The following is a 12,975-nucleotide window of genomic DNA, read 5'->3' on the forward strand; positions in this document are numbered from 1 at the left end:
TAAGCCATGTGCACAAGGTCTAAGGGTTCTAGCATTCACAACAGTTTTGTAATGCACAAGCTGAAAGGGGCCTCCATTACAGAGCGCCCACCCAGGAAGGTGCCTACATCGCAGCAACCACAGAGCACCCACTCAGGAAGGTACTTCCCTCACAGCGAACTCAGGCCTTCCTCACAGTGACCTCAAACCCGCCCTAGAAAGTCATCACTCATGGTTATACAAGACGTGTTTTTATTTGGTCCTTTCATAGGATACAGTAAGGAGCAGTACTGAGTTTTACAAAACAAGGAATATAAATAACCTGAAACAAAGCACACAGTTCTTGCCGAGCATGGACCGCGTCCGGCTTACAGTAACGTACTAAGCACCTGTTAGTGCAGAAGAGCTCTGCCCCCTGCAGGGAGCCAAGGGTACGTGACGCAGCGCTTTGTAGGGTGTGAGAAACATTCTGCTCTAGAAAGTCCCTTTTCTAACCTAGATATAAAAAATACGTACAAACATAAATACAAAAACGTATCCGGATACCACAGTATGGCTTGCTAAACGTGTAACCGAAGAAGGGGCCCCTCCGCACGCAACAGCCACAAGCACATAATTAATCATGGCTTCCCAATGTCAGAGAATCGCAAAACAAGAGTAGTGCCGCTGGATTTGATGGCGTGAGGAGGGGGCGGAGAGTTCTAGCTACAGACGTTTAACACACCCTAACAGAAGTCACATGACAAAATATGAAAATTTATTTGTAGCGTTGTGCAAAGGGTGCTCAGTCCAGCGCAATGATGTCATCATCCTGCTCCTCTGCTGGATCCACACGCTTCCTTTTACTGCTCACGACTTCATCATCCGACAGCTTCCTCTTTAGAGTGGCGCTTTCCATGTTGACATCAGTGTTGCTGGAAGACGACGGAAGCTCCTCGTCTGAATCCATGATCAGCACATCATCTTGTTCTGGTGCTAAATAGAGCGAAAGAGTGACATCTCCTGAATCAGAACTGGTACTACAGAACAATGCAGAACCTTTATAGACACCATAACTATGGTGACCCAGCTCTGCTACAACTATCCCCAACTGTATCCTAAAATGTAAGTTCCTCTGGTACAGAGACTGATTTGGCTGGTTCAGTCTTCTCTGTACAGCACTGTGGAATATGTCAGAGCGATATAAAAGGATCTAAAAATAGTGTGACTGTTTTAGGGGGAAATTAAGAGTGTAAGCTCTTCTGGTGAGGAGACTGATGTGACTGGCTCAGTATTCTGTACAGCACTGCAGTATATGCCAGAGCTATATAAAAAGGTATAATACTTATTATTACAATACTACTACTATACTAATATGGGGGATGGAATAAAAAGTTCTTCCCTTAAACACTAGTAAATGGGGCAGGTTCCCCTCTCGTTACCTGTGGATGTTGAGGGTTGTGCTCCATCATCGCTGCCATTGGTAATACTGGCACTGGCCGCATCTGCTGGTTGCTGTGGAGCCTTTTCAGGTGCATCTCCCACAACTTCAAACTCCACATCTTTCTCCAAATCCTCCCTGGATATACACAAGAAAAATAAATCAAATCAAATAAATCAAACTGCAGAAAGGAAGAAGACGCAGGAGACACTGGGGGAGACTAAAACTGGAGCACACAGTCTGGTGCTTAGTAACCAGCTTCTCAGCTTGTTCAGTTAAGGTTGACAATAAAACCTGGAAACTGCCTGGTTTATATATGCAGAGCTGCACCAGATTCTGTATGCATTAGTTTTAATAAATCTCCCCCCTCTGGGTGCAGGAGGAGGAAATATTAACTGTACCTTAGAAGTACCCTAAAAAAAACATACATATAAAAAAAAAAAAAAAAAAAAAAAAAAAAAAAACGCACTGCACTTCCTGTGACTAGGCACTCATGTTTTGTAACCTTACAGCTGTATATCTGCAGTGAGAGATCTAAAAGGCATCAATGCCTCTGACTTCTAGTCTCAGGAGATGTGGCCATGTCACTACTGTGCTGCTTATTGTTCTCCGCTTTTAGAGGAAGCTGTACCTGAGGACCTGCAGTGCAAAGCTCTCCCCACTTCATTCGTTCTGTGCATCTGTGCTTCTTCCACTTATATCATTACCCCACTAGCCATCAGATAGTCATCAGGGGGGCAGCTCTGGTATGATTCAAAACCCTGCTTCTCTACCAAGAACAAAGCTTTGTCACTTTTTTTGGTTATAGCTTCCAAAGCACAGGCCCTCTTTAACCACTTCAGCTCTGGAAGGATTTGCCTCCTTAATGTTCAGGCCATTTTTTGCGATATGGCACCGCGTCGCTTTGACTGAACAATTTGTGTGGTCGTGCGACGTTGTACCCAAACAACATTGACGTCCTTTTTTACCCATTAATAGAGCTTTCTTTAGTGGTATTTGATCAACACAAAAAAAAAAAAAAAAAAAAAAAAAAAATTTTTTACTTTGTGCTATTAAGCAGATCTAAAAAATAATTCATCAGTTTAGGCCGATATATATTCTACATATTTTTGAATGGTTGATTGGTTTGCGCAAAAGTTATCACATCGACAAACTAGGGGATAGATTTAAGGTCTTTTATTTATTTATTATTGTTTTTACTGGTAATGGTGGCGATCTGCGATTTTTAGCGGGACTGCGACATTGCGGCAGGCAAATCTGACCCCAAATGACACTTTTTGGGGACCAGTGACATTACATTGATCAGTGCTATAAAAATGCACTGATCAATGTAAAAATTACACTGGCATGGAAGGGGTTAGCACTAGGGGGCGATTAAGGGGTTAAGTGTGTTCTAAATGTAGGGGTGGATGGGCTCTCTGGCACATGACAGATCACTGCGAACAGAAGATCTGACATGTCTTCTGGCAGAACGGAGAAATCACCTTGTTTACATAGGCAGTTCCCAGTTCTGCCTCAGTACACAGCGATTGCGGGTCGCCGGCGGACATCAAATCTGCGGGGCACGCCCAATATCCTCCTTGCACAGACCGGCGTACACCTATGGCGGTTTGCGCAGGACAGCCGAACTGCCGCTGTATAATTACGGCCACTGGCCGGCAAGAGGTTAAAATGTATAATCTAAACCCAAAACCTCTGCAAGTTTTAGATACATTGAGGAATGATGGCCTTTAACTGCCATCATATTGTGAAAATATCTGCAATGCGAGTTAATGGAAACTTGGAGAGGATACACGGACATGTATACAGTAAGACATCAGACACCGGCGGCTTTTTTGGTGACATCACTGATCATATGCCCAGGATAGCTGAGGCCAAGCAAAGACAATATACATCTTCAACTGACCTGTGCAGTACATTGATCAGGAGGGTGTAATCCTGCAGAAAGTCATCTGCCTGGAGCCGCGTGTTGTTCCGAATGCCAAAATCTGACAACTTCCTGTTGTTGTTTGCTATAAAAAAATAAATACAAAACAAGGAATACATAAGCAAAAAAAAAAAAAATTCTACAAAACTTTTTATGAGCAGTTACATTTAAACCCATCTCCATCTTTCCTTTCACTTTAAATTTACCAATTGCTGTGAGCACTTTCAGCCCTGTATTATAATATACAGCACCAACAATTTGCCCTGCATTTTACAGGGAGACAGTAAAGTTACAATACAATTTAATACAAGAGGGTTAGGAAGGCCCAGCTCCAGAGAGCTTACAATCTAATAGGGGGGGGGCAAATGGAACAAAAGATAACTGTATAATGTATTTGAAAAATACTGTATACAGCGGCTGTGTCCTGCCAGCAATACTGCTACTGGAAATGTGTCAGGCTAAGCGCTTCTCAGCCATTTACAGGAAGTCTTGTATTTCTATTAATCTCCCCTGTACTTCATGCTGGTGGCTATAGGCTAATTTTCCTACAAGTGAACACGTCGCTCAGCCAATGGGGAAGGGGAGACGAGGGAACTGTAGAAAAAGCAACTTAAGATGGGGAGTACAGATCACCTGGAGGTTTATGTGCAAACACTATGATCTATTGTACCAGTTATATCATCTGCAGCATCAGCACCACACCACTGACTATTGTTCTCTGTGGCTGAGAAGTCTACCCGTAACCAGAAGTCTACCCCTAACCAGAAGTCTACCCCTAACCAGAAGTCTACCCCTAACCAGAAGTCTACCCCTAACCAGAAGTCTACCCCTAACCAGAAGTCTACCCCTAACCAGAAGTCTACCCCTAACCAGAAGTCTACCCCTAACAAGAAGTCTACCTCTAACCAGAAGTCTACCTCTAACCAGAAGTCTACCTCTAACAAAGTCCCGCCTCCAACACAAACATGCAACATGTTATCACGGAGCTAAGCAGCATTGTCACTCACCGTCTGTCTCCCCAGCCTCAGAGGAGATGAGGATTGTGCCTTTGCCATCTTCTATCTGGACATCAGGAGCCACCATCCCAAACTTCTCCTTGATTATCTGAAAAATGAACCCAAACTCATTTTTAATCATGGAAGACAGGCGGGGCTGCACAGAGGCAGCCATGATGGTAGAATACGAGTGCATTACTTGCAGACTCTGCTCTGTGACTTATGTTAGTAAAATGACAGAATATGGCCATACGAGGAATGCCTGAGTTTTACCACATTAAGTGACTGGTGAACATGTAATGGAAAACACAAACACTGCAACCTCTCGCATGGGCCCCCAGTGTGCCCCTTATTCCACTACACACACTGGTCCTCTGAGAGACCTATCATTGCAGAGCCCCTCATTTGGGCCCTTGGTGTATCCCCTTCTCCACTATACACAGCCGTCTTGTGAAAGACCCATCAATGGAGAAGCAGCCACAGCTCAGCCTCAATGCTGCCCCTCTCTTACCCGATATCAGTAATGGGGAGGGATGAATGCCCAAGTGGTGTATAGGCACTGGTGCTCTGTGGAGGGGAGTAGGCATACCCATAGAGGCCCATCACCCCCATCAGACACACACACAGGCCCATCACCCCCATCAGACACACACACAGGCCCATCACCCCCCATCAGACACACACACAGGCCCATCACCCCCCATCAGACACACACACAGGCCCATCACCCCCCATCAGACACACACACAGGCCCATCACCCCCCATCAGACACACACACAGGCCCATCACCCCCCATCAGACACACACACAGGCCCATCACCCCCCATCAGACACACACACAGGCCCATCACCCCCCATCAGACACACACACAGGCCCATCACCCCCCATCAGACACACACACAGGCCCATCACCCCCCATCAGACACACACACAGGCCCATCACCCCCCATCAGACACACACACAGGCCCATCACCCCCCATCAGACACACACACAGGCCCATCACCCCCCATCAGACACACACACAGGCCCATCACCCCCCATCAGACACACACACAGGCCCATCACCCCCCATCAGACACACACACAGGCCCATCACCCCCCATCAGACACACACACAGGCCCATCACCCCCCATCAGACACACACACAGGCCCATCACCCCCCATCAGACACACACACAGGCCCATCACCCCCCATCAGACACACACACAGGCCCATCACCCCCCATCAGACACACACACACAGGCCCATCACCCCCCATCAGACACACACACAGGCCCATCACCCCCCATCAGACACACACACAGGCCCATCACCCCACATCAGACACACACACAGGCCCATCAACCTCCATCAGACACACACACAGGCCCATCAACCTCCATCAGACACACACACAGGCCCATCAACCTCCATCAGACACACACACAGGCCCATCAACCTCCATCAGACACACACACAGGCCCATCACCCCCCATCAGACACACACACAGGCCCATCACCCCCCATCAGACACACACACAGGCCCATCAACCTCCATTATATTCACCTTGTCCTGTAGTGATTGCACCGTCAACTTGTGGACATTCAGCTTTACTGTCACCTCCGGCCGGCTGGCGCACACGTAGCAGTCGGGGTTGGGGCGATCCAGCACGCAGGGAACCAACAGCTTTTTGCGCGGATTGGGCTGTTTACTCAGATACACCTACAGAAGAGACCAGAGTATGAAGCTGGTATTTAAAGGAGAACTACAACCCAAGTGGAAATCAGAATGATGTTTAATAAGGAACTGCTGATATCACAAAAGACCAGTTATCACTGCTTGTAATGGGAGAGGAGCCAATATAAAACACAGTACCTGAAAACACTGCGCTCTACTAGAGTAGCACTCCATACATACTGGAGGGCAAAATTCATGCAGGAGCAGAAAAGCTCCTACTGCATCGTGGAAAACTGTTTTTCCCTGATCCAGACCTGCTTAACAAAACGGTTTAGAGCCATTCTGCTATTAGAAGTTATGTGACCCCAAATATTGTATTGAGGGAGGGAGGAAGATTTACCGTTCTGCATTGCTCCAGACTTCCCGATAAGATTTTCAGGCCCTCCAGTACAATCAGCCCGGATATGATGGCGTTGGTGGTAGCAATCGCTGGGATGATGTTCCCTGCCATGGCTGTGGAAGAGACAAACACGCTTTAGTATTTACTATGCTGAATCCTCATCCTGCAAGTAGAGGGGGTGGGGGGGATGGGAGAGGGAGAGAAGAGGCTTACACTTTATATCAAAGCGACTTTTCATGTTCATGCTGAAGATGTGCATCCGAAGATTGGCAGCTGACGTAACGAAGTCCATCGCTGGGGGGTCATCCTATAAAAGAGACCAGACAGTGAGCATCACAAAATACAAGGGATCGTTACTACGCATAGCAACCACTTTTCGCTAAAGTTTAATCCTCTCATTTTTTGGTAACCCCTCCCAATTCCCCACATCTAACATACTAATGCCAATTTTAATCACTTTAGCGTTGGAAGGTTTAGCCACCTTCATGACCAAGCCATTTTTTGCCATACAGCACTGCGTTACTTTAACTGACAATTGTGCGACGTTGCACCCAAATAAAATGTTTGTCGTCCCCCCCCCCACAAATGGGGCTCTCTTTTGGTGGTATTTGATCACCTCTGCGTTTTTTTTTTGTTTTTTTTTGCGCAAAAAATAAAGAAGACCGACAGTTTTGAAAAAAAAAAAAAAAAAAAAAAATCAATATTTTTTACTTTCTGCTATAAAACATATCCAATAACAAATTGTAAAAAATCAAATATCTTCATCAATTTAGGCCAATATGTATTGTGCTACATATTTTTGGTATAAAAAAAAAAAAATCCAAATAAGCGTATATTGATTGGTTTGTGCAAAAAGTTATAGCGTTACTAGTAATGGTGGCAATCAGGAGCTTATAGCGGGATCGCGATCAAAATCGTTGGACACTGACACTTTTTGGGGACCAGTGACACTAATACAGTTATCAGTGCTAAAAAAAAATATGCACTGTCACTGTACTGACAGGAAGGGGTTACCATCAGAGGTACTCAACGCGTTAAATGTGCCTCTAGGGAGTGCTTGCTAACTGTGGGGGAGGTGCTTTGACGGAGAAGGCAGAGATCCGCGTTCCTGCTTAGCAGAAGCACAGGATCTCAGTCTTCCCTACCAACAGAACGGCGACCTGCCTTGTTTACATAGGCAGACCGCTGTTCTGCCTCTCTCACGATTGTCAGGTCCCAGCGGACATCGCGCCCGCTGGACCTGCTCCCGCTGTGTCCAATCACAGCGGGAGCAGGTCGCCGGCGGCGCGCCCAGACCCAGAAGCATCAGATCAAGTACTAGGTACCTGATATGGCACAGAGCTGTTGCCCTGTCGCAGTATACGTGCGTGGGGCGGTCGCTAAGCGGTCAAAGCAAACTTAAAGTGCTGAGGTCACAAACTGTGAGCAAGTTGAAAAAAAAAAAAAAAAAAGGCAAGTTTAGCTCCGCTTTAAATAAAACCCAGTGACATTACTGGGTCTCCGGTGCTTCTCTATGCAATGCAGACTGATCATGACTGGTGGGAGGAGGCAGCAAGGTCCTGTACATCACAGCACCCTTACCGCAGTACTCCTCTCAAGAGCCTTCAGTCCTAAATGGCAGTAGTGGCCGGGCTAATAGGAGTTCTGCAAATAGCAAAGTACCTTACTAGGTGGGCATTCCTAGGCAGGGTGTATTTGCATGCAGACCACCCTAGGCAATGTCCACATGTAATGCTGAACCTACATGATTGGAAAAACTGAAATCCAATCAATAAAAAAAAGGGATGAGTCAGACTGGGTGGGGAGGAAAGAGCAAGATGATGCAGGATGTCCTCCAGCCAGAAAAAGAGGCAGGCTCTGACTTGCTGAAGCTTCGAAGCTCACAGTGTGCAGTGAAATCGGAGTAAGAAATTTCAGTCCAGGAAAGGAACCTGTACTACTGTGCAAGACTGGTCAGATTTAAAGGATCACCTTTGGGAACCCGTTTTTAGGGTGGAACATGTAACATGTTTCCAATGCTGCAGCTGCTGCCCGCACTTCCTGTGACAGCAGTACGGGGGACAAGTTCCCCATACTAGCTGCCACTTTTTGAAATCAGCGCGGCCGTGCAGAGCTCCGCCCACATGGCCGCATCATTCAGTCACAGCTCTGTATGAATGAACTTCAAGCATCCTTTGCGGCTGTCAGCTTGTAGTTCTCAATGAACTACCACAACGCTGTGATAGTTCATTGATTCTTCATGTCAGATTGTATCTGCTTACCTGTACGGGATGTACGGCACACAGATACTCTGACAGATCTGCTGATCGCTGGTGCAATGCATTACAGGCTCCAAAAAAAAAAGTGCATTTATTATTTTTTTCTAAAAAGTGAACTTATCCTTAAAAGACAAATGATGTGTGTCGGAGGGCAGCACCTGTTTCCCTCGCTGATGACTCACCTTGTCCCATACAAGTGAGGCGTTATCTCCCTTTTCCTTCAGCTGCCCCCATAACGTCTTCACGCTGTGGGAGAAGAGCTCTGCGTACCCGGCGACATCCAGGACTTGCTGATCCTTCAACCCAATGGCAGAGGAATCTTTCTTCTGTTCGGAGTCTTTATCTGGAAGACACAGCAACCTAGATCAATCAGAAAAGTGTTCATCTCCACCTTATATACGTGCGCATAAGGCAACCTTTTCAGACCAATCGGAAGCCTTCAAACTAACATATAATGGACGTGAGCATATATCAATGCCTCAGACCAATCAGAAGCTTGTACACTGATCTCTCAGACCAAACAGAAGCTTGTACACTGATCTCTCAGACCAATCAGAAGTTTGTACACTGATCTCTCAGACCAATCAGAAGTTTGTACACTGATCTCTCAGACCAATCAGAAGTTTGTACACTGATCTCTCAGACCAATCAGAAGTATGTATAACCAGCATGTAACGTACATACGCACACATCGATCACTCAGACCAATCAGGAGTGTGTACACAGCGATCACTCACACCAATCCACTGCCATTTTTTCTCCACTCACACCAGGTGATTACCACCATCCTGCAGGCTGGCCCAGTCCAATGGCACGGGGGCCGTCCTCTTCCGCCACAGCTTGTCCATAGTCAGCAGGTAACGGATATCGTCTTTGAATAGCTGAGTGAGAAGAGACACATTCACCACCAGAAACCCACAGGATATGGATTGAGTGCAACAGAAATATTATAACCAAACCTGAGGCACGCTGGATACAGGGGCGATTATATGGCCTACGATTTTCCTGGTTTCCGATGTCCAACCCTCCCTTTAGCAGCAGTAATAACCGACTATCTGAATTCATGCGTCCCTCAATGGGAGGACAAGAATTTTTTTTAACCTTCATTCCACTAAATACACTGAAATTGTCTATCCAGGGCAAAGTAGCAGCGTCCCTGCAAAGGGACCCCCGTTTAACCTTACCAGAGCTCCTTCCTCCTTCGCAGCCAGAGGGTATACCCAAAACTTCTGGGCATGGAGGAGCATGTGACCCTATTCCATGAAGGTGCTAAAGGTCTAATGCCCCCACATGACAAGAGTAGTGATGTCATCACCCTCCTCATTGCTGATTTCAGTCATTTTAGCACGGTGATGGTTAGGGGAGTACGGGGGATGTTGTAGGCACACCTTTGTAAAAGACACGGTCACTTAGCTCTGCATGGACAAGGTGACAGTGGGGTTGATTTATGAAAACTGGAGAGAGCAAAATCTGGTGCAGCTCTGCATAGAAAACAATCAGCTTCCATTATTTTTGTCAAAGCTTAAATTGAACTAGCTGAAGTTGCAGACAAATTGGATATCATGCACTGCTGTATCAGATTTTGTACTTCCCAGTTTTTTACACTGCCATGCAACACTGTACCCAGAGGCGTTTTATATATAAAAAAGACCAAATAATGGGGGGGGCGCCAATATGAAACCCCCCAAAAACTTTAAAACAAAGACAACCCCAGGTGATCATTTTTTTTGCTACGAATTTTGTAAACGAAGGGACATGCTGGTTTTGAGGGAGTTAAAGAGGAGTTCAGCCCCAATCAGCTTTTGGGTGCTGCCACCACCATTTGTAGCAAGGGAAACCGGCAGGAAAGCAGATAAGCAGACCTTCCACTTTTGGGTGGAACTCTTTTATACAAAGCTTGATAGCAGTGCACCAAATACAGCACATAAAATGAGGAGGTGAAAGGGTTAATATACAGGTGCTGGTGAGACTGGTACTAGTTCAAAGTCACTAGCTGTGACCAGGAAAGCTTTTTTTCCCCCTCTTACACACGGTTTGAGATGCTGGGGAACCCATCCTCTGAACCCCTTTAAACATACATGCTTCTTCCTGCTGGCCACATGCCGATGAAGACTTTAGCCATGCAGTCAGTTGATCAGATCTAACAGAGTGATCAAGCAACTGATCAGCAGATCGCACAGCTGAAGTCTGCAGAACACAATTGTCAGCAGGAATATACATCTAAAGGGATGCTGGGAAGGTGTTATTGCATATAATTCTCAGAAGCAACAGCACAAAGATTGGCACCAGCCTTAAGGATTGCACCCTCAGCCAGAGTTTAGTTTTAAAACATATCACTAATCGAAAAGCCACAAACTGTATAAAACATTGGTGAATTTACCTTATTGAAGAGTTTCACAGAGTCATAACTGATGCCCCGAGCCCACACCTTGGTCGACACCCTCTTGATGTCTCCGTCTTCATTAGAGGCTTTAGCTCGCTCTGCGGCCTCTGTGGGATCCCCTGTAATAAAGGTGGACAGGTCAGGGACACCGAGTGTATAGACTGTAAATGAGGGGTGTTGGTGCATCCTAGGGGCTCAAATATTGGTTGGTGGGGTGTGTGGATTCTATTGTTAGGGGGTGTGGAACGTAAATTGAGGAAGATGGATGAAAAATTGTGGGGGTGAGTGGACATGTCAGGGACAGTTGTGGAGTAAATCAGGGACACACCTTACAGAAAGATAAAACCTGTTTAGTACTTACAGGAGGCCTCGGGGTCGGCAGTGTCCGGTGACACCTCCTGGTCGGCATCTTCCTCCCCGAACAGCTGACTGCAGACACAAAGACAAAATCAGCGGCACAGGAAAGGACTATTTTGGTGAGAATATCCTAACAGGCGGAATGTCGGATCTTACTTAAAGAGGTATTTGGCCCAGACAATGCAGTGGATGGGCTCGGAGGGAGTGTTGCGGATGGTGCACCCGGGGAAGGTCTTCTGGGTGGGTTTGGGTCGGCACTCATAGCACTCGGTGGCACCCTGTACACGGGGGGAAAAGCCTAGCGTGAGCTATTATGGCAGACGGCACAGACAGTGGCGATGTCACCCAGGACAATGATACCAACCTTCTTGATGACGGTGACTTGTCCAAGGTACCCAGCTGTGCCGCTCTCAATCAGGGGAATATCCGCTGCCAGGCACATGCGGTTCACGTGATTCCGGGCAACTGTGAGTGGGAAGGACAGACCGACCCGGTCACCGGACTTTTCTTTATAAATAAGTCACATTTACACTTTTTCCTACATCTGCTGATGTTATGACAACCGGCTCTCTTCCAGCTTGTGTGTACACTCCACTTCAACATCCATAACTCAAAAACACATTTCTATTGCAAGGTGTCACCCCAACCCAAAAAAAAAATTCAAACGCTGGTAACTTTATTCATCTGGACACCATGAACAGAAAGTCCCTTCATGCGACCACCCCCACCGCTGGGTCGAACTGTAGTGACCTCTATTCAGCCCAGCTTTTTAGGTGAAACAAGTCAGTTAACTTCTGCAGGGACTCTGTTCATGTTGTGGAGATGAATAAAGTTACCAGTGTTTAAAAATTTTTTTTGGAAGAATGCAGCCAGTTTTTTTTTCCCACCTGATCACTTGACCTCCCATGAAGGGAAGTTGGGGCCTGAGAGCAGCACACCCCCTAGTTTTCTAGGATGTCACCCCCCCAGTGAGTACAGTACCTCTGTTGTCCAAGGCGTTCATCACCAGAGTGAACTTCCGGAAGAATTCCACGTCGTACTCTGCGCTAAAAGGCAAAAATCACAAAAAAAAAGTGTCAGCCTGTATAGTATTGGGAGTTCAGGAGTCAGTCCACAAAGAGATGGCACTGAGCGCAGACCCTTCATCACTGTACGGGGGGGAGTCAGACACTTTCTCCCCACCTCTGCCCCCTCTAATACACCATCTATACAAAACCATACCACCTACTCCAAAACACAATCTCCCCCCACCCCCAATACAGCATTCACACTCCCTAAAATATACAATCTATATAGCACAATTAATAATCCACACACCCCATTATACAATCCCCCCCTCGTATACGATTCATATTTCCTACCCTCCAAGATACAATCTTTACAGCCCAATTGATGTACGCACCCCACTATACAAACTATCCCCTCCAATTACACAATCCTTACCCCTTTACCACCAATAGATGATTCGCCCCTCCCCCCCACCGCCTAATACAGTACCCCACAAAAGTGAGTACATCCCTCACATTTTTGGAAATATTTTATATTATATCTTTTCATGTGACAACACTGAAGAAATTACACTTTGCTACAATG

General features: G+C 46.4%; 1 protein-coding gene across 1 annotated transcript; it reads right to left on the minus strand.

Annotated features, from left to right (window-relative positions):
* Positions 1-214: 214 nt before the first annotated feature.
* On the minus strand, positions 215-12,428 carry UBA2 (ubiquitin like modifier activating enzyme 2; the record flags this gene model as incomplete). The annotated part of the gene is given in 14 exon segments (XM_073605673.1): positions 215-954; positions 1,401-1,537; positions 3,306-3,411; positions 4,334-4,430; positions 5,874-6,029; positions 6,385-6,497; positions 6,598-6,691; positions 8,825-8,985; positions 9,424-9,523; positions 11,023-11,144; positions 11,387-11,454; positions 11,539-11,660; positions 11,747-11,847; positions 12,364-12,428. Coding segments are annotated over 14 exon segments (1,633 nt in total), but the record flags the coding sequence as incomplete, so codon positions are not given.
* Positions 12,429-12,975: the final 547 nt, after the last annotated feature.

The sequence above is a fragment of the Aquarana catesbeiana genome, linkage group LG11 (assembly GCF_042186555.1).
Source record: "Aquarana catesbeiana isolate 2022-GZ linkage group LG11, ASM4218655v1, whole genome shotgun sequence".
In the NCBI taxonomy this organism is placed as follows: Eukaryota; Metazoa; Chordata; class Amphibia; order Anura; family Ranidae; genus Aquarana; species Aquarana catesbeiana.